The sequence below is a fragment of the Scyliorhinus torazame genome, chromosome 5 (genome assembly GCF_047496885.1).
Source record: "Scyliorhinus torazame isolate Kashiwa2021f chromosome 5, sScyTor2.1, whole genome shotgun sequence".
Taxonomy (NCBI): Eukaryota; Metazoa; Chordata; class Chondrichthyes; order Carcharhiniformes; family Scyliorhinidae; genus Scyliorhinus; species Scyliorhinus torazame.
The window spans coordinates 102,913,976-102,935,834 of record NC_092711.1 but is presented as its reverse complement, the minus strand read 5'-3'; the positions used below and the strand labels follow the sequence as shown (position 1 = coordinate 102,935,834).

General features: G+C 45.8%; 1 protein-coding gene across 1 annotated transcript in view; it reads right to left on the bottom strand.

Moving 5' to 3' along the window:
* The window catches only part of LOC140417825 (uncharacterized), a 118,895-nt gene extending 97,127 nt beyond the window's left edge, over positions 1-21,768 (bottom strand). Inside the window, 4 exon segments of the mRNA XM_072501276.1 lie at positions 8,638-8,693; positions 13,571-14,792; positions 21,092-21,149; positions 21,689-21,768. Coding sequence (XP_072357377.1) covers positions 8,638-8,693; positions 13,571-14,449 — 935 coding nt within the window. The 5' untranslated portion in view covers positions 14,450-14,792; positions 21,092-21,149; positions 21,689-21,768.
* Positions 21,769-21,859: the final 91 nt, after the last annotated feature.

The window sequence follows — 21,859 nt, the reverse complement described above, 5'->3', positions numbered from 1 at the left end:
ACAAACTGCAATAACGGCCTTGGGAATGGGTGCACTAGGCTTAAAGATAATTATAATTGAGGGGGCTGAATTATAATTGAGCTGAGAGCACAGATAGGAATGCGAGGGAGCTGCCCTCAGAAATGAACCAAAAATGTATAAATCCTGCTGTTAGATGTATTGACTTTGGCTTGCTATTGTGACTTTCAAGAGACACAGTGGTTTTAGCCCCGGCCGAGAAATAAACATGTTAAAGTTACGAGGTGTTCGACTGATCATTTCATCCGGACTGGCTGCAAAAGAATCCTCATTTAGTGTCAGAAGTGGGATTTCACAGGCGCCTTCCTGGAACCTGACGGCGTAACAGACTGATCGCATTCGGATGCTGAGGAGGGACTTGCGCACCAAACGGGAGTACCCTTGTTACCACTTTGGTTTCCCCCTCTGCTGTCCCGAGTGTGGCCACGCCCTGCTGTTCGGTTTCGGTGAAGTCTCTGACAAAATCAAAGCAGTCCGGCGAACCCGTTACGAAGAAGGGTTGGTGTTATCAAGTTCCTTGGAAAGGTTGGACCTTCCTAAAGTACCGGGTTGGAGTCCCTAGAAGGTTGGACCTTCTTAAAGGTACCGGGTTGGAGTCCCAGGAAGGTTGGACCTTCTTAAGGTCGGGGTCCCGGGAAGATCGGACCTTCCTAAAGTACCGGGTTGGAAACCCTGGGAGGTTAGAGTCGTCCCTAAACAGTCCAGGGTTTGGAGTCCCTGGGAGGTTAAAGTCCTCCCTAGAATCCCGGGTTTGAGTCCCTGGGAGGTGAGAGTCCTCCCTAAAGTACCAGGGTTGGAATCCCTAGAGGGTTAGACCTTCTTAAACCGGGTTGGTGCTATAGGTTCCCTAGAAGGTTGGACCTTCTTAAAGTACTGGGTTTGAGGCCCTGGAGGATTGGATCTCCTAAAGTCCCTTAAGTACCAGATTGGAGTCCCTGGGAGGTTAAAATCCTTCCTAAAGAACCGGGTTGGAAACCTTGGGGGGGTTAGAGTCCTTCCCCTAAATAGTCCGAGTTGGAGTACCAGGGCTCCTTAAATCTCTGGGTAGGTAAATGAGTGATGATGATCCTTAGGGTTGCCTAATACCGTCACGATAAAAGGTGATTTTCGATAAATAAGTATATCAACCGGTGTCTAGACTTGTTCGACACTTCGGGTTGATCAGATTGAATATTACGGAGAACGGATAACTCTGTCCAAATTATATAATTAAGGGTGCGGATAACACCTAAAGGAAACATAATAAACAGGGCTTGACCGTTGCGTGCCCTGTCGGAACATTCAAACAATTTCTTAAATCTGTTAGTTCTGTCTTTAATTCTCTGAGTCTGTCTGTCTGTTAGTTCTGTATTTGATTCCCTGTCAGTCTGTTTAAATCAGTCTTCTCTTTCTCTCTCTTTTCATGTTTCATTTCCAGACTTTGACCTTCTAAAAATCACTTTCGAACTGTTTGATTTAGCCTTTTGATTGGGCAATGGGGCAGGATAACCCCGTTTAAATTCTTGATTGAATAGGCGATTTAGGATCACTACCAAAATTAAATAGGAAACCACAAGGATCATACGAGGATAGGAGACAATGGGTAATACTTTAGATAGCACAGCTGATAGTGGAAGCGCGCTTCAAACTCTTTGTGAACAGTATCCGGAACATTCTCAGCAGCTGCGGCAGTTCTCGGGAGAATTGCATAAAAATTTGGGAAAGGGGAAATGGCCCCTGGGAGGATCAAAAGATTTGTCTACGGTTATAGAGGGACAGCAGATTATTTGGCAACATAACCGTAGCTCCACAGCTAAGAAATTGATTGAGTTATGGCGGGAGTACTGCCAAAAAATTAATTAAAAGATGCATCTTTATTGGCTAATTGGCAGGCTAACGCTTTAAAATTGGGTATTGAATTAACAAAAGGGGGAATTGTTCAGACTGCGGGGGGCGGGTTTGAAAAAGGAATATGCCCACCATAGAAAAAGACCTAAGTCTGTAAAACCCCCATTTCTAAATCAGGACCGTACGGTCAAATGGCCGGCCTTGCCTTGACCGAGGGAGACGATGAGGATGACCCTGAAAATTGCCACTATAGGGGGTGACCGACCGTTACACCGCCACTACGACCGCCTCCACCTTACATTCCCAGGGTTCTGATTGTAGTTTAAACTGTTCTAAAACAAATGATGTTTCAGACAAAAAAAGCTCTTTATTTCTCTGGTGTGACCATGTTAGAAATTACATTAAAGATGTGTACATTCAAGCCCTTTATCCACCGTTCCCCCGCCACTATCACCACCGTCGCAAGGAGGTCCGGCGACTCGCACTCATAGAAAATACAGCACAGAACAGGCCCTTCGGCCCACGATGTTGTGCCGAACCTTTGTCCTAGATTAATCATAGATTATCATTGAATTTACAGTGCAGAAGGAGGCCATTCGGCCCTTTGAGTCTGCACTGGCTCTTGGAAAGAGCACCCTACCCAAACTCAACACCTCCACCCAACACCAAGGGCAATTTGGACATTAAGGGCAATTTATCATTGGCCAATTCACCTAACCCGCACATCTTTGGACTGTGGGAGGAAACCGGAGCACCCGGAGGAAACCCACGCAGACACAGGGAGGACGTGCAGACTCTGCACAGACAATGACCCAAGCCGGAATCGAACCTGGGACCATGGAGCTGTGAAGCAATTGTGCTATCCACAATGCTACCGTGCTGCCCTTAAGAACAAATAAATCTACACTCTTATCATTTTACCGTAATCCATGTACCTATCCAGTAGCTGCTTGAAGGTCCCTAATGTATCCGACTCAACTACTTCCACAGGCAGTGCATTCCACGCCCCCACTACTCTCTGGGTAAAGAACCTACCTCTGATATCCCTCCGATATCTTCCACCTTTCACCTTAAATTTATGTCCCCTTGTAATGGTTTGTTCCACCCGGGGAAAAAGTCTCTGACTGTACTCTATCTATTCCCCTGATCATCTTATAAACCTCTATCAAGTCGCCCCTCATCCTTCTCCGCTCTAATGAGAAAAGGCCTAGCACCCTCAACCTTTCCTCGTAAGACCTACTCTCCTTCTTTGCACCTTTTCCAGAGCTTGCACATCCTTCCTAAAATGAGGCGACCAGAACTGTACACAGTACTCCAAATGTGGCCTTACCAAAGTTTTGTACAGCTGCATCATCACCTCACGGCTCTTAAATTCAGTCCCTCTGTTAATGAACGCGAGCACACCATAGGCCTTCTTCACAGCTCTATCCACTTGAGTGGCAACTTTCAAAGATGTATGAACATAGACCCCAAGATCTCTCTGCTCCTCCACATTGCCAAGAACTCTACCGTTAACCCTGTATTCCGCATTCATATTTGTCCTTCCAAAATGTACAACCTCACACTTTTCAGGGTTAAACTCCATCTGCCTCTTCTCAGCCCAGCTCTGCATCCTATCTATGTCTCTTTGCAGCCGACAACAGCCCTCCTTACTATCCACAACTCCACCAATCTTCGTATCGTCTGCAAATTTACTGACCCACCCTTCAACTCCCTCATCCAAGTCATTAATGAAAATCACAAACAGCAGAGGACCCAGAACTGATCCCTGCGGTACGCCACTGGTAACTGGGATCCAGGCTGAATATTTGCCATCCACCACCACTCTCTGACTTCTATCGGTTAGCCAGTTCGTTATCCAACTGGCCAAATTTCCCACTATCCCGTGCCTCCTTACTTTCTGCATAAGCCTACCATGGGGAACTTTATCAAATGCCTTACTAAAATCCATGTACACTACATCCACTGCTTTACCTTCATCCACATGCTTGGTCACCTCCTCAAAGAATTCAATAAGACTTGTAAGGCAAGACCTACCCCTCACAAATCCGTGCTGACTATCCCTAATCAAGCAGTGTCTTTCCAGATGCTCAGAAATCCTATCCTTCAGTACCCTTTCCATTACTTTGCCTACCACCGAAGTAAGACTAACTGGCCTGTAATTCCCAGGGTTATCCCTAGTTCCTTTTTTGAACAGGGGCACGACATTCGCCACTCCAATCTCCTGGTACCACCCCTGTTGACAGTGAGGACGAAAAGATAATTGCCAACGGCTCTGCAATTTCATCTATTGCTTCCCATAGAATCCTTGGATATATCCCGTCAGGCCCGGGGGACTTGTCGATCCTCAAGTTTTTCAAAATGCCCAACACATCTTCCTTCCTAACAAGTATTTCCTCGAGCTTACCAATCTGTTTCACACTGTCCTCTCCAACAATATCGCCCCTCTCATTTGTAAATACAGAAGAAAAGTACTCGTTCAAGACCTCTCCTATCTCTTCAGACTCAATACACAATCTCCCGCTACTGTCCTTGATTGGACCTACCCTCGCTCTAGTCATTCTCATATTTCTCACATGTGTAAAAGGCCTTGGGGTTTTCCTTGATCCTACCCGCCAAAGATTGTTCGTGCCCTCTCTTAGCTCTCCTAATCCCTTTCTTCAGTTCCCTCCTGGCTATCTTGTATCCCTCCAATGCCCTGTCTGAACCTTGTTTCCTCAGCCTTACATAAGTCACCTTTTTCCTCTTAACAAGACATTCAACCACTCTTGTCAACCATGGTCCCCTCACTCGACCATCTCTTCCCTGCCTGACAGGGACATACATATCAAGGACACGTAGCACCTGTTCCTTGAACAAGTTCCACATTTCACTTGTGTCCTTCCCTGCCAGCCTATGTCCCCAACTTATGCACTTCAATTCTTGTCTGACAACATCGTATTTACCCTTCCCCCAATTGTAAACCTTGCCCTGTTGCACGTACCTATCCCTCTCCATTACTAAAGTGAAAGTCACAGAATTGTGGTCACTATCTCCAAAATGCTCCCCCACTAACAAATCTATCACTTGCCCTGGTTCATTAACCAGTACTAAATCCAATATTGCCCCTCCTCTGGTCGGACAATCTACATACTGTGTTAGAAAAGCTTCCTGGACACACTGCACAAACACCACCCCATCCAAACTATTTGATCTAAAGAGTTTCCACTCAATATTTGGGAAGTTAAAGTCGCCCATGACTACTACCCTATGACTTCTGCACCTTTCCAAAATCGGTTTCCCAATCTGTTCCTCCACATCTCTGCTACTATTGGGGGGCCTATAGAAAACTCCTAACAAGGTGACTGCTCCTTTCCTATTTCTGACTTCAACCCATACTACCTCAATAGGGTGATACTCCTCGAACTGCCTTTCTGCAGCTGTTATACTATCTCTAATTAATAATGCCACCCCCCCACCTCTTTTACCACCCTCCCTAATCTTATTGAAACATCTATAACCAGGGACCTCCAACAACCATTTCTGCCCCTCTTCTATCCAAGTTTCCGTGATGGCCACCACATCGTAGTCCCAAGTACCGATCCATGCCTTAAGTTCACCCACCTTATTCCTGATGCTTCTTGCGTTGAAGTATACACACTTCAACCCATCTCCGTACCTGCAAGTACTCTCCTTTGTCAGTGTTCCCTTCCCCACTGCCTCATTACACGCTTTGGCGTCCTGAATATCGGCTACCTTAGTTGCTGGACTACAAATCCGGTTCCCATTCCCCTGCCAAATTAGTTTAAACCCTCCCGAAGAGTACTAGCAAACCTCCCTCCCAGGATATTGGTGCCCCTCTGGTTCAGATGCAACCCGTCCTGCTTGTACAGGTCCCACCTTCCCCAGAATGCGCTCCAATTATCCAAATACCTGAAACCCTCCCTCCTACACCATTCCTGCAGCCACGTGTTCAACTGCACTCTCTCCCTATTCCTAGCTTCGCTATCACGTGGCACCGGCAACAAACCAGAGATGACAACTCTGTCTGTCCTGGCTTTCAACTTCCAGCCTAACTCCCTAAACTTGTTTATTACCTCCACACCCCTTTTCCTACCTATGTCGTTGGTACCAATGTGCACCACGACTTCTGGCTGCTCCCCCTCCCCCTTAAGGATCCTGAACACACGATCCGAGACATCCCTGGCCCTGGCACCCGGGAGGCAACATACCTTCCGGGAGTCTCGCTCGCGACCACAGAATCTCCTATCTATTCCCCTAACCATTGAATCTCCTACTACTATTGCTTTTCTATTCTCCCCCCTTCCCTTCTGAGCCCCAGAGCCAGACTCAGTGCCAGTGACCTGGCCGCTAGGGCCTTCCCCCGGTAGGTCATCCCCCCCAACAGCATCCAAAACGGTATACTTGTTTTGAAGGGGAACGGCCACGAGGGATCCCTGCACTGTCTGCCTGTTTGTTTTTTTCCCCCCTGACTGTAACAGTCACTCGTTCTAAAACCCATGCTAATCAATTCCCACAGATGAATCAAGAGTTAGTCCTGGAAAAAGAGGGGGCACTAGAGGTGGATTTCCCTGATTACCTAGACGATTATCAGCCGCAGTGTCAGTTTCCCGTCCGGCAAGTTCCCAATATAGCACACGACCCTGCAAACCCCTGGGGCAAAACAACCAGGCATTTCAAAATAATTATTATAATTAATAAATTAATCACATTTGATACTACTGATTCAGTATTAATAAATTATACAATATAAAACAGTCAAACAGTTGATTGATCAGTAACATTTCAATCATAGTATTTCAGCTCAAATTCATCAATTGGGGTACAGTTGGAAGATAAGTTGGGGTGGATCAAGTTTTTGATTTCTTTTTGGATATGTAATGCCAAATCTTTAACTTCTTTAGAGTTATTGGGAATGAAAGTACAACATTCTGCACTTTGACATCTTCTGGATTATACACAAAAGCTTGTTAAAAGGGTTAATTTTCTTGCAGAGACAAAAAGAGGCGTATAGCTTGGAATTATGCCATTCGCATCTCCAAACTCCAATAAATAAAAAATAAATATTTGTCGCTCAAATGGACTGGGAGTAAAAGTTGGATTGCTGCCAAATTCCCGTTATCAGGTGTCCTTGAACGATCTGTTCCTTTTAATCTTAGTTGTTTTGGTTTTTGTAAAACCAGCTTCCGTTGTTTGAAGTTTTAATTTCCAGGCTAATTCTAAACATTTATTTTAAAATATCAAACACAATAACTTATTAAACAGATAGGTTTTCTGTAGATGAATTTGTCGATTCTATTAAAGAAGGCACTACTAGCAAGAGATGTTGGTTTCTTAAAATTAATAAAGCAATATTCAGAATAATGACAGTTCTCTTAAGTTGACAGTTCTTGACTATCCCTGTAGAATTCACTAGAGGCACTTATACAGAATCTTATTCGGCAACAAGCTGACTCACCAATACCAAATGCTGATCTGAACCTATTCACCGATGGTAGTTCATCCAATGGTGAAAGGGATAGATTATCAGGGTATGCAATTGTTAACCAACAAGGAGAAACGCTTGAAGCAGCAGCATTCGAAATTCCCTTTTCCACCCAACAGGCTGAACTTTTTGCACTTATTTGAGCTTGTGTATAAGGGAAAGATACACTGATTCCCGATATGCCTTTGGGGTCACACACGATTTTGGCCAATTATGGAAAAACAGGGGATTTCTGACATCAGCACGTACTCAGATATCTCATAAACAATTAATTACACAATTATTACAAGCTCTAATGCTTCCAAAACAGATTGCGGTTATAAAATGTGCAGCACATACAAATGGAAAAACTTTAATGGATGTGGGCAATAGGCAGGCGGACCATCAGGCCAAAGAGGCTTCTCGCTTAAAAGACATGGTGGTCCCCAAAATGATGAGCCAGACTAAAAACCTAGATAGTCAGTCTCCCTCTGAAAAGCCAATGCCGACCATCACTGACGTCATTTAATTACAGGAGGACGCTCCTGGCTGTGTAAAAAGACTATGGGAAGAATTGGGATGTTGTTATGATTCTGTAAACAAATTGTGGGTCACCCCGGCAGGGCAGACTTGTATGCCCGATGCACTGGCAGCCTGGGTTACCGAGTGTGTTCACTTTGCAACTCATTGTGGTGCGCGAGCTACAGGTGATGTATTGCTTAAAACACGGTGGCATCCACGACTGCAAGATATAGCACAAAACATTAGCAGTCGTTGCCTAGTATGTCAGCAGTATAATCCTGGTAAAGCAATACCCTGTGACAGGGTACCGGAAGGTCCCTTTGAGACACTCCGGATGGATTACATTGAGTTGGAAAGATGCCAATGTTATAAACATGTATTAGTTATTGTTGCTGTATTTAGCAAATGGATAGAAGCTTACCCCACTGTAGATAACAAAGCTTCCACGGTAGTAAAAGTTTTGATGTGAGAAATTGTTCCTAGATTTGGGATTCCATATCGATTAAGCTCTGATAATGGACCTCATTTTGTGGGACAGATTAACAAAGAATTCTGTGCGCAGCTGGGCATAAAACAACAGTTGCACTGTGCATATAGGCCACAAGCAGCAGGAATGGTGGAGCGCGCCAACCAGACATTGAAAACCAAACTAGCCAAATTACAGGCTGAGACAGGCGCTACCTGGCTCAAACTATTTTTCATTGCCCTTTTTCAAATTCACGCTACACCCGCAGGAAAAACCCGATTAAGCCCTGCCGAGATATTGTACAGAAGGCCTTTTCACACTCCATGGGATCAGGACAAACCAAAAGATGTCAACTTTCACCACATGACCACGGAAATGGCCAATTACGTTATAGCTCTAACAAAAATTTTAAAAGGACTCCACTCGCGGGTCCGAGCAGCCCATGGGGAGATACCCCCCTTATCCAGTACTGTCACCATTAACCCAGGCGAGTACGTTATGATCCGGAACTGGGTTCAGAAAGGATTAGAACCCCGATGGGAAGGACCACACCAGGTCCTACTCACTACTCCCACTGCTGTAAAAGTAAAAGGCAGAAATGCCTGGATCCACATCCACCATTGTAAGGTTGTGAAAATGCAATAGAGAATAACCCTCTGTTCCGAGCCCTAGGTAATAACTTCAGCATCATTCACGGGATGAAGGACAGCCTTATTATCGTATCTTTTGGAAACTGGAGGAGAGGCCAAGCGAAGAACCTGTGGCCCCAAGGGAAGGCGGACTCATCACCTGTCGAGGAGACACCTCACAGTGTACCAGTCAAGGCCCAGGAGAAGGACCTTGGAATGCGACCCCTGCGGACGGATGTTCAGCCTACGTACAACGATGCAATCGGACCATACTCATCAGTGGAGTGACTAAGGGCAACCTACCCTGTCATCAGGTCAACTGTAAATGGGACTATAGATGCAGAAACAAAAAAAAGACTGTACCCTTGGGATGCGTTGACCAAGGGAGGGCAAGGCTGCGGGAAAAAAGGGAATTACAGGTAAACACGTATCTGTATATGTCATATGTGTACGCAAAGGATATGAATGTTTCTGGTTGCTGGGTATGTACACATATCCCGACCCATGCTAAGGGAGGGTTCCCCCTCAGACCTGTTCCCCTTAACCTGTCAGAAACTGTAGAATGGTATATTTACCAGGATGGTACTCGTCAATCCCCCAGGACTATAAGAATTGCATCTATGGTAAAACACCCAGACGGCGGGGCAGCTTCTAGTTTATCGTTTCTCCCCATATCCCCAAGATCTTGGAAAGAGGAGGGCTATCCAATGAACACCTTTGAGATGTGGTACCAACCAAGTTATAACAAATCCCACCAGCCTCCGTTTCTTACCCTCATTAATACCACCAACATGGGAAGACCACTGGGAATAATAAGTTTGGTAAGGAATGTGGTTAAAGGGATATTTGTAGGTGCTAGTCAATGCGAGCAGATTTGTGGTGGCCAACATATCCGAGGTCTATCCCGTATATACGTCTCCTCAGTTTTATGGGTGTACACTGGACGCCCCATACGCAAATGGGTCAGGTACCTTCAAGTACTCCCTGATGGCCCAAGGATTTGATGTGGACAAACTCACTTCATACAATGGGACGTATTTTATTTGTGGCCACAAGGCATATCCCTGGCTGCCAGAGAATTGGACGGGATCCTGTTATCTGGGGTATGTAGTCCCCTTTATACACCACCTCACCAATTTAGGCGACCATTACCAAATGATGAAGCGACAAAAGAGAGAAATAACCAAAACGCAATGATACTTTGGGATCCTGCTTCCTCATGTCGGGGTAGCTCTTGCAATAAAGGAAATAAGGAAGATAGCAAAAATCCTGGAAGAGATAGCAAATGACACCACTGAAGCATTGACTGAGATAAATAATGAAATGGTGGCAATAAGAACCGTAGCCCTACAAAACCGAATGGCCCTCGATTACCTCCTTGCAAACAAAGGTGGGACTTGTGCCGTGATCGGTTCGGAATGTTGCACCTATATCCCCGATAGTTCGGAGAACATCACCCATCTCGTGGATCATATCCGCACAGAGGTTAAGAAACTGCATGAAATATCAAGAGATGGGTGGTTAGATTGGTTGTTTGCCGGATCATGGGGGTCTTACCTAGTGCATGGATTGATAATCCTGGTAGTTGTAATACTTGTAATAATGATGCTTAGCTTCCTGATGAAATGCTTGTGTAAAAGTGTCAGTGCAGCAGTAATTTCTCAACAGTTAATGCAGCAACATGAAGTGCGCCTTGAAGAGTTAATGGATGTGAAAGAAAGTGCAGAGGAACGTAAGAAAATGATAGAAGTACAGATAGAATGGGAGAGACTGAGACGATTGGCTATGGATTAGAAGTTATCATGAAATGATAAAAGGGGGGGGAATGAGAATATGGCTCAAGCAGGCTCAAGCTATAGAATGACGTAGTCTGGCGCTAGAATCAAACTTTACGGGAAAAACAAAATATTAGGTAAAGCTTTGTGTGAAGGAATGCCAAGACAGGCTGAGGTCACTTGTTTTTGTACCAGACAAATTGCAGTAACGGCCTTGAGAATGGTTGCGCTAGGCTGGAAGATAATAATAATTTTATTTTTTAAAAAATAATTTTTATTAAAGGTTTTCATAAAATATCAATAACAAAATGAGAAAGAGAAAAGAACCCAACAGGGTTAAGTACAAAACACAATCTAATGGAAGATAATTATAATTAAACTAAAAGCACAGATGAAATGCAAGGGGGGCTGCCTTCAGCAAGATGGAATGCGAGGGAGCTGCCCTCAGAGATGAACCAAAAACGTATAAGAACTGCTGTTAGATGTATTGACTTTGGCTTGCTATTGTAACTCTCAAGAGATACAGTGGTCTTAGCCCCGGCCGAGAAATAAAACATATGTTAAAGTAACGAGGTGTTCGACTGATCATTTCATCCGGACTGGCTACAAAAGAATCCTCAGGGGCGGCATGGTGACACAGCGGTTAGCACGTTTCCTCAAGTCGCCGAGGACCTGGGTTCGATCCCAGTCTCGGGTCACTGTCCATGTGGAGTTTGCACATTCTCTGCGTGGGTCTCACCTCCACAACCCAAAGATGTGCAGGGTAGGTGGATTGGCCACGCAGAATTGCCCATTAATTGGGAAAAAATTGGGCACTTTAAATTTAAAGTAGCACAGTGGTTAGCACTGTTGATTCACAGCGCCAGGGTCCCGGGTTCGATTCCCGGCTTGGGACACTGTGTGGAGTCTGCACGTTCTCCCCGTGTCTGCGTGGGTTTCCTCTGGGTGCTCCGGTTTCCTGAAAGACATGCTGTTAGGCGAATTGGACATTCTGAATTCTCCCTCAGTGCACCCGAACAGACGCCGGGGTGTACCCATAAGACATAGGAGCAGAATTAGGCCACTCGGCCCATCAAATCTGCTCCGCCATTCAATCATGGCTGATATTTTTCTCATCCCCATTCTCCTGCCTTTTTCCCATAACCCCTGATCCCCTTATTAATCAAGAACCTATCTATTTCGGTCTTAAAAACTCAGTTAATTGGCCTCCACAGCCTTCTGCAGCAAAGGGTTTCACAGATTCACCACCCTCTGGTTCAGGAAATTCCTCCTCACCTCTGTTTTAAAGGATTGTCCCTTTAGTCTGTGATTGTGTCCTCTGCTTCTAGTTTTTCCTACAAGTGGAAACATCCTCTACACATCCACTCTATCCAGGCCTTACAGTATCCTATAAGTTTCAAGAAGATCCCCTCTCATCCTTCTAAACTCCAACGAGTACAGACACAGAGTCCTCAACCGTTCCTCATACGACAAGCGCTTAATTTCAGAGATTATTCTTGTGAACCGCCTCTGGACCCTTTCCAAGGACAGCAGTCCTTAGATACGGGGCCCAAAACTGCTCACAATACTCCAAATGGGGTCTGACCAGAGCCATAAACAGCCTCAGAAGGACATCCCTGGTGTTGTATTCTAGCCCTCTCGACATGAATGCTAACATTGCATTTGCCTTCCTAACTGCCGACTGAACCTGCACGTTAACCTTAAGAGAATGGTGGATAAGGACTCCCAAGTCCCCTTGTGCTTCTAATTTTCTAAGCATTTCCCCATTTAGAAAATAGTCTATGCCTCCATTCCTCCTTCCAAAGTGCATAACCTCACACTTTTCCACATTGTATTCCATCTAATGGAACATTTAACATTTCTTGTTCGCCACAGTTGTATCACTTTTCCTTTTGGAATTTTGTTCCTTAATAGAACCTATATTTGTTGTATAAATGTGAAATAAAAGTCACAAAATACCCAGAGGACTACAGGCTGCTTTCCCCTTTGAGAGAGAAAGCAAGAGAGAGAGCGAGCTGACTGGTGGTGATTTAATCTGAGGGTCACCACACCTCAGGCGAGGGGTAATGTTGATAAGGCCGGGCCTTCATGGCTAACCTCAACCGGTGTGGGAGTCGAACCGTGCGGTTAGCCTCGCTCTGCATCACGAACCAGCCGTCCAGCCAACTGAGCTAACTGACCCCCTGGTAAATATGTAATAATTCCTAAAATATTAGCTGTTCCCTGTCTCCCACCAGTTTCCCAGTCCACCTCAGACAACTTGCCCCTCAAACCCGGATAGTTTTCTTGTGTAAGTAACACCCAGATAAGTGAGTAACACCAAGATATTTTGTTTTTTAAATTTAGAAGACCCAATTCTTTTTTTCCAATTGAGAGGCAACTTACCGTGGCCAATTTATCTACCCTGGATTTTGGGGGCGAGATCCACTCAGACATGGGGAGAATATACAAACTCCAACAGGCAGTGACCCAGAGCCAGGATCGAACCCGGGTCCTTGGCACCATGATCCAGGTAAATTAAACAAAAAAAAAGGTAACCCATCTCCATGGCACCATGGCATGCTTTGGGAGGTTCCAAACAGAAATAGGAACTAAATATCTTCAAACTTCCAAACACCCTTTCACTCTGTGATCCTTGTGCAATGTGAAGCCAGGTATTAGTAACAAGGCTCAAAGAGCATCAGCCCACTGGAGGCAAAGTGGTGAGACCGGTCAGTCCAGCAGAAAGAAACCCTCCGACCATCCCCACTGACCACCTGTCAGAATGAACAAAATGCAGTCCTGGATGCAGAGCAGAAACAATAACAACAGAATCCAACCCCTGTCATCAATTGTGAAATTGTTGGTGTCACAGCAGATGCGATGAAACATGCAATCCCGTCTCACATCGAGAGGTGGACGGCGTCTCCCCAGTGCGAACTCGCTGGTGTCTCCGCAGGTTTGATACTTGACTAAATCCTTACCCACACCGACAGCAGATGAATGGTCTCTCCCCAGTGTGAACTCGCTGGTGTCTCCACAGGTTGGATCCTTGAGCAAATCCTTTCCCACATTGAGAGGTGGACGGCGTCTCCCCAGTGCGAACTCGCTGGTGTTTCCGCAGGTTTGATACTTGACTAAATCCTTTCCCACACCGAGAGCAGATGAATGGTCTCTCCCCAGTGTGAACTCGCTGGTGTCTCCGCAGGCCGGTTACTTGAGTGAATCCCTTCCCACACTGAGAGCAGGTGAATGGCTTCTCCCCAGTGTGAACTCGTTGATGTTTCCGCAGGCGGGATAACTGACTGAATCTCTCCCCACAAAGAGAGCAGATGAACGACGTCTCCCCAGTGTGAACACGCTGGTGTTTCCGTAGTATAGATGCTTCAGTAAATCCTTTCCCACACTGAGAGCAGGTGAACGGCCTCTCTCCGGTGTGAACTCGCTGGTGTGTCTGCAGCTGGGATCCTTGAGCAAATCCTTTCCCACACTGAGAGCAGGTGAACGGCCTCTCTCCGGTGTGAACACACTGGTGTGTCTGCAGATGGGATCCTTGAGCAAATCCTTTCCCACACTGAGAGCAGGTGAATGGCCTCTCCCCAGTGTGAACTCGCTGATGTGTCTGTAGTTTGGATACTCGAGTAAATCCTTTCCCACATTGAGAGCAGGTGAACGGCCTCTCCCCAGTGTGACTGCGTCGATGAGTCTCCAGCTGCGATGGGGCTCTGAATCCCTTCCCACAGTCCCCACATTTCCTCCGTTTCTCCATGTTTTGGGTCTCCTCGTGACTCTCCAGGTTGGACAATCAGTTCAGAACAGGGTATGGTCTCTGCCCACTGTGAATGTTGTGATGTTTATTCAGGCTGTGTAACTGGTTAAAGCTCTTTCCACAGTCAGTTGAGTGGAACACTCTCACTCGGGTGTGTGTTGTGTGGATCTTGGTGCTTTTCCAGTCACACTGATGTTTGAAATCTTTAGCTGGCAGTTCGGGCACACGTTTCTCCTTCTAGATTCAAAGGCCGGTGATATTCAGGTTAAAGGGAATCGAGTGACTGTCAGATCGAGACGTAACATTTGAGATTTCTGTCTGTAATTCCTCCTCGTCTAATATCCTGTAAAAACAATTTACAAAATTCATCACTGTCAGTACAGGACAGAAATTCTGAACACACAATTCTAATTTCTATGTCACATTTTTTCCTCTCTCTTATTCCCTGAAAGCTGTAAATCTCCATCCCACACACTCCCTCCATTCTCACTCTGCTGTATCTAACATTCACCCTCCCTATTCTCTGAAGGTGCTGATTCAGGCTTATTGACAGACCCAAGCTCACAGATTCCTGTCCAGGAGATCACAACAAATATGAGCTGCAGTCGGCCATTCGGCCCATCGAGTCTGAACCATTCAATGGGATCATTGGCTGATCTACCACAGCACCGTTTTCCCACACTATCCCCCATATCCCTCGCCATCTTCAATATCTACAGGAGGACACAGAGAACCAAGTGGAGTGGCATAACAACAACAATCTCTCCCTCAATGTCAGCAAAACTAAAGAGCTGGTCATTGACTTCAGGAAGCGAAGTATCATACACATCTCTGTCTGCATCAATTGTGTCGAGGTGGAGATGGTTGACAGCTTCAAATTCCTAGGTGTGCACATCACCAACAATCTGTCCTGGACCACCCACGCCGACTCTACGACCAAGAAAGCACAACAGTGGCTATACTTTCTCAGGAAACTAAGGAAATTCAGCATGTTCACATTGACTCTTACCAACTTTTACAGATGCACCACAGAAAGCATCCCATCTGGCTGCATCACAGCCTGGTATGGCAACTGCTTGGTCCAAGATCGTAAGAAACTTCAGAGAATCGTGAACACAGCCCAGTCCATCACACAAACCTGCCTCCCATCCACTGACTCCGTCTACACCTCCCTCTGCCTTGGGAAAGTGGGCAGCATAATCAAAGACCCCTCCCATCCGGGTTACTCACTCTTCCAACTTCTCCCATCAGAGAAAAGTCTGAGAACACGCACTAACAGGTTCAACAACAGTTTCTTCCCCGCTGTTACCAGACTCCTGAATGATCCTCTTATGGACTGAACTGGTCTCTTCACACATCTTCTCTACTGAGTAGTAATGCACTCTGTATGCTCACTCCTTGCCTGTGCATTTATGTAGGTCATGTGGGTTTATTTCATGTATGGAACGATCTTTATGGACTGTCCGCAGAACAATACTTTTCACTGTACCTCGGCACACGTGACAATAAACAAAACCAATCAATCAATAATCTCTCACCGTAACCTAACCCCCGTAGTCCAGGTATCGTGGCGTATCGTTTTAGTAAACGTATATTGCACTCCCTCCAAGGCCACAATATCCTCCCGAAGGTGTGGTGCCCAGAATGGCTCACAGTTCTCCAAGTGGGGTCTTACCAGGGCTTTGTATAACTGCAGCATAACCTCTGTGACTTCATACTCCAATCCTCTGGATATAAATGCTAGCATTCCTTTTTGAAGATTTCTGCACTTGTTCGGGGCATTTTAAGGATCTGTGCACCTTCGCCATCCACTGTACTTAACCTCTTTCCATTTAGAAAGTCCTCTGTTCTATTTTTTTTGGGTTCAAAACGGATAACCTCACACTTGATTACATTGAATTCCATCTGTCACAAACTTGCCCATTCACCTGGTCTGTCAATATCTCCTTGCAATTTTATGCCATCGTCTGGGCTGCCTACAATGCCACCTAACATTGTATCAACAGCAACAGTGAAGAGGCCTTTCGCCCATCAAGTCTGCATGAGTCAGATTACAAGAGGGAGATAGAGAACCTAGTGGAGTGGTGCAGCGACAACTATCTATCCCTCAATGCCAGCAAAACTAAAGAGCAGGTCATTGACTTCAGGAAGCAAAGAACTGTACACACCCCTGTCAGCATCAACGGGGCCGAGTTGGAGATGGTTAGCAGTTTCAAATTCCTAGGGGTACACATCTCCAGAAATCTTTCCTGGTCCACCCACGTCGACGCTGCCACCAAGAAAGCACAACAGCGCCTATATTTCCTCAGGAAACTAAGGAAATTCGGCATGTCCACATTAACTCCTATCATCACAGTTTGGTATGGCAACTTTTCGGCCCAAGACTGTAAGAAACTTCAGAGAGTCGTGAACACAGCCCAGCCCATCACACAAACCTGCCTCCCATCCATTGACTCCATCTACACCTCCCGCTGCCTGGGGAAAGTGGGCAGCATAATCAGAGACCCCTGCCACCCGGCTTACTCACTCTTCCAACTTCTTCCATCGGGCAGGAGATACAGAAGTCTGAGAACACGCACGAACAGACTCAAAAACAGCTTCTTCTCCGCTGTTACCAGACTCCTAAATGACCCTCTTATGGACTGACCTGATTAACACTACACCCCTGTATGCTTCACCCGATGCCGGTGTTTACGTAGTTACATTGTGTACCTTGTGTTGCCCTACTATGTATTTTCTTTTATTTCCTTTTCTTTTCATGTATTTAATGATCTGTTGAGCTGCTCGCAGAAAAATACTTTTCACTGTACCTCGGTACACGTGACAATAAACAAAATCCAAATCCAATCCAACACTGACACACGAAAAACACCTGACCTACCGACCTAACCCCATTTGCCAGCAGTTGATCCATAGCCTTGAATGTTATGACGTGCCAGTCTTCATCCAGGTACATTTTAAAGGATGTGAGGCAACCCGCCTCTACCACCCTCCCAGGCAGTGCATTCCAGATTGCCACCACCCTCTGGGTGAAAAGGTTTTTCCTCAAACCCCCCCTAAACCCCCTGCCCCTCACCATGAACTTGTGTCCCCTTGTGACTGACCCTTCAACTGAGGGTAACAGCTGCTGCCTACCCACCCTGTCCATGGCCCTCATAATCTTGTACACCTCGATCAGCAATCACATCCTTCCTGTAATGTGGCGACCAGAACTGCACACACTACTCCAGCTAATAATAATAATGATAATCTATATTAGTGTCACAAGTAGGCTTACATTAACACTGCAATGAAGTTACTGTGAAAATCTCCTCGTTGCCACAGTCTGGCCCCTGTTCGGGTACACAGAGGGAGAATTCAGAATGTCCAATTCACCTAACAAGTCGTTCTCCATTTAGAAAATAGTCTGCCTCGATTCTTCCTTCCAAAGTGCATAACCTCACACTTTTCCATATTCTATTACATCTGCCACTTCTTTGCTCACTCTCCTAACCTGTCCAAGTCCTTCTGCAGCCTCTCCGCTTCCTCAACATTACCTGTTCCTCTACACATCTTTCTATCATCTGCAAGCTGAGCAACAGTGCTCTCTGTTCCTTCTTCCAGATCGTTAATGTATTGAATAGTTGTGGTCCAGCACTGAACCCTGTGGAACACCAATATTCACCAGGCTGCCATCCTGAAATAGACCCCTTTATCCCCACTCTCCGCCTGTCAACTAATTCTCTTAACCATTCAAGTACCTTGCCCCTAACACCATGGGCTCTTATCTTTATTTTGCAGCCTGTTGTACGGCGCCTTGTCAAAGGTTTTCTGGAAACCCAAATGGATCACATCCACTGGCTCTCCTTTGTCCAACTTCCTTTTTACCTCCTCAAAGAATTCTAACAGATTTGTCAGGCATGACCTCCCCTTGATGAAGCCGCGCTGACTCCGTCCTATTTCACAATGCACTTCCAAGAACTCCGGAATATCATCCTCAACAATGGACTCTAAATCTTATCAACAATCAAAGTCTGACTAACCGGCCAAAAATGTCTCATCTGCTACCTCTTGCCTTTCTTAAACTGGGGTGTGACATTCATCACTTCCCTGTACCCCGGGAGTCCCTTGACTCCAGTGATCCCTGAAGGATCACCACCAATGGCCCCACAACCACCGCAGTTATGTCCTTCGGAACCCTGGGGTGTAGTCCACCCGGACTGGGTGTTTTATCCACCTTCAGACCTTTCAGCTTCCCCAGCACCTTCTCCTTAGTGATGGCCACTACACTCACCTCTGCCCCCGACTTTCTTTCCTCCACTCCCAGTTTTCTCATTCCCTCTCCTCTGTTGGACCGCCCTCCTTGCCCCTGGATTTGGAGCATCTTGTGAAGGCACTGCTGGAAATACTGCTCCAGTGCTTTTGAGGTGCCTGCTCTAGGTTTTCCAAGTTTCTGAAGCCTTTAGAGGGTAGAAAGAATGAGGGATAGCCAAGAGCTCATGGAAAATAATGGCATGCATGGTTTCACCAGCGCTGCCAATACAATTGATGACCTAAGCAGTCAATGGCCCATCCCACTGAGAGCAAAATGTGGAGGGGAACTCATCAAGGACAGAGACGTTAGTCAGTGCTCACTGGAGGGAACATTCTGAAGAACCCCTCGGCCGAGACTCTGTATTTGGCTTTAACGTCCTCAAATCCATTCCACAGTATCCTGTCCGGCTCAGTCCCTGTGGTACCCCGATCTGGAGCGGAGTGAAAAAGCCATTCAACAGCTGAAAAACAACACGGCCTCTGGAGCAGAATGAATCGCTGCTGAAATTCTGAAGCATGGCGGGGTTACACTCCTGGCACAGCTACACAATCTCATATTCCTCACCTGGGAAGATGAATGCATGCCAGGGATCTCAGAGACACTGTGACTATATTCAAGAGAGACAAGTCTAATTGTGGTAATTACACAGGCGACTCCCTGCTGTCTGCCACAGAGATCATTGCCAGGATCCTCCTCAATGATCTCCTCTTCGTGGCCAACGAGCTCCTTCCAGAGTCACAGTTAGGTTTTCTCCCTTCATGAGGCACCAAAGACATGATCTACACTACTTGACAAACCCAAGGAAAACACAAGGAACAGCAGCAATCGCAGTTCTTGGTCTTTTCTGACCTCACAAACACACTTTACACCGTCAAAGTGATGTTTTATTCAGTAGTGATGTTTTATTCAGTATGTTCTTCAAATTTGGCTGTCCTCAGAAATTGGCCACCATCCAGTTCTGGTCGCCTCATTTTAGGAAGGATGTGGAAGCTTTGGAAAAGGTGCAAAGGAGATTTACCAGGATGTTGCCTGGAATGGAGAGTAGGTCTTACGAGGAAAGGTTGAGGGTGCTAGGCCTTTTCTCATTAGAACGGAGAAGGATGAGTGGCGACTTGATAGAGGTTTATAAGATGATCAGGGGAATAGATAGAGTACAGTCAGAGACTTTTTCCCCGGGTGGAAAAAACCATTACAAGGGGACATAAATTTAGGTGAATGGTGGAAGATATAGGGGGGATGTCAGAGGTAGGTTCTTTACCCAGAGAGTAGCGGGGGCATGGAATGCACTGCCTGTGGAAGTAGTCGAGTCGGAAACATTAGGGACCTTCAAGTAGCTATTGGATAGGTACATGGATTACGGTAAAATGATATAGTGTAGATTTATTTGTTCTTAAGGGCAACACGGTAGCATTGTGGATAGCATAATTGCTTCACAGCTCCAGGGTCCCAGGTTCGATTCCGGCTTGGGTTACTGTCTGTGTGGAGTCTGCACATCCTCCCCGTGTCTGCGTGGGTTTCCTCCGGGTGCTCCGGTTTCCTCCCACAGTCCAAAGATGTGCAGGTTAGGTGGATTGGCCATGATAAATTGCCCTTAGTGTCTAAAATTGCCCTTAGTGTTGGGTGGAGGTGTTGACTATGGGTAGGGTGCTCTTTCCAAGAGCCGATGCAGACTCAATGGGCCGAATGGCCTCCTTCTGCACTGTAAATTCAATGATAATCTATGATTAATCTAGGACAAAGGTTCGGCACATCGTGGGCCGAAGGGCCTGTTCTGTGCTGTATTTTTCTATGTTCTATCCTCCGCCTGCACAATGATGACACACAAGCCATGATTCTCATCAATGGAAACACCCCAGGCACTATCTCAGTGAAGACTGGGATCAGACAAGGCTGTGTCACTGCACCAACCCTCTTCCCCTTCACGGTAACACAGTTGTTAGCACTGTTGCTTCACAGCACCAGGGACCTGGGTTCGATTCCCACTTAGGTCACTGTGCAGAGTCTGCACGTTCTTCCCGTGCCTGCGTGGGTCTCCCACAAGTCCCAAAAGACGTGAGGTGAATTGTAAGTTGAACTGGACATTCTGAATTTTCCCCCAATTTACCAAACAGGCGCCGGAGTGTGGCAACTAGGGGATTTTCACAGTAACTTCATTGCAGTGTTAATATAAGCCTACTTGTGACAATAAAGGTTGTTACTGTTATTATGGTGTTCATTAATTCCAACCTTGTTGTGAGAAATTAAATTCTGAATAAAAATCAAGTGATATCAATTTGTGTTAATCATAGTTAATCACTGCAGTGTTAAAGTAAGCCTACTCATGACACAAATAAAAATTATGATCTCACCTCCGGCAAATTACCAGCGGGTGTGGAGATAATCGACAGGACAGGAAACCAACACCACCTTCAAAACAAAACCAGAATCTGTTCAGCCTCAGACATGAAGCTCCAGTTTGCAAATGTCTGATCTGTTTGTTAAATTCATCCATCTCCCTTAATTCTATAACCATTAATACTCTCATCTCACAAACTTCTATGAATCTCAGTTTTTATAGTTTCTATTGACAGAATCTGAACAGAATTCCAGATTTCACTATATTTTCTGTGAAGCGATTTCTGACTTTGCTCCTGAACAGCCCAGTCTCAGTTAAACAAATAAATATCACTGATTTGGACATTTAAATGGTGACAATTGCTTTACTCTTAACTGGTTATGTAACAGTATTTCAAAAACATAATAATTTGAGTAAAACTCTGCAGAAGCTGGAAATGTGAAGTGAAAACAGAAAGTTGTGGAAATCCTCAGCAGGTTTGGCAGCTTCTGTGAAGAGAGAAAGAGAGTTAACATTTCCAATGCAATCTGATTGTTCTTCAGAACTGAGTGTTTGCAGCATTGTGGGTTCATTCGCCAAACATACTGAATGTGAACTTTGTGGTTCTTACAGATATCTGGCTGTAAATCTGATTTCAGACTTTCCTCTGAACACTTTCCAACCTCAGCTCCAGCTCATTGTCCTTCACTGAAGACCCGGATAGAGAATCGCCGCCACAAGATGGCGGCGGCCGCCGGGTGACCCGGGTGTTGTCACCGGAGCGGAAACCCGCCCACTCCCT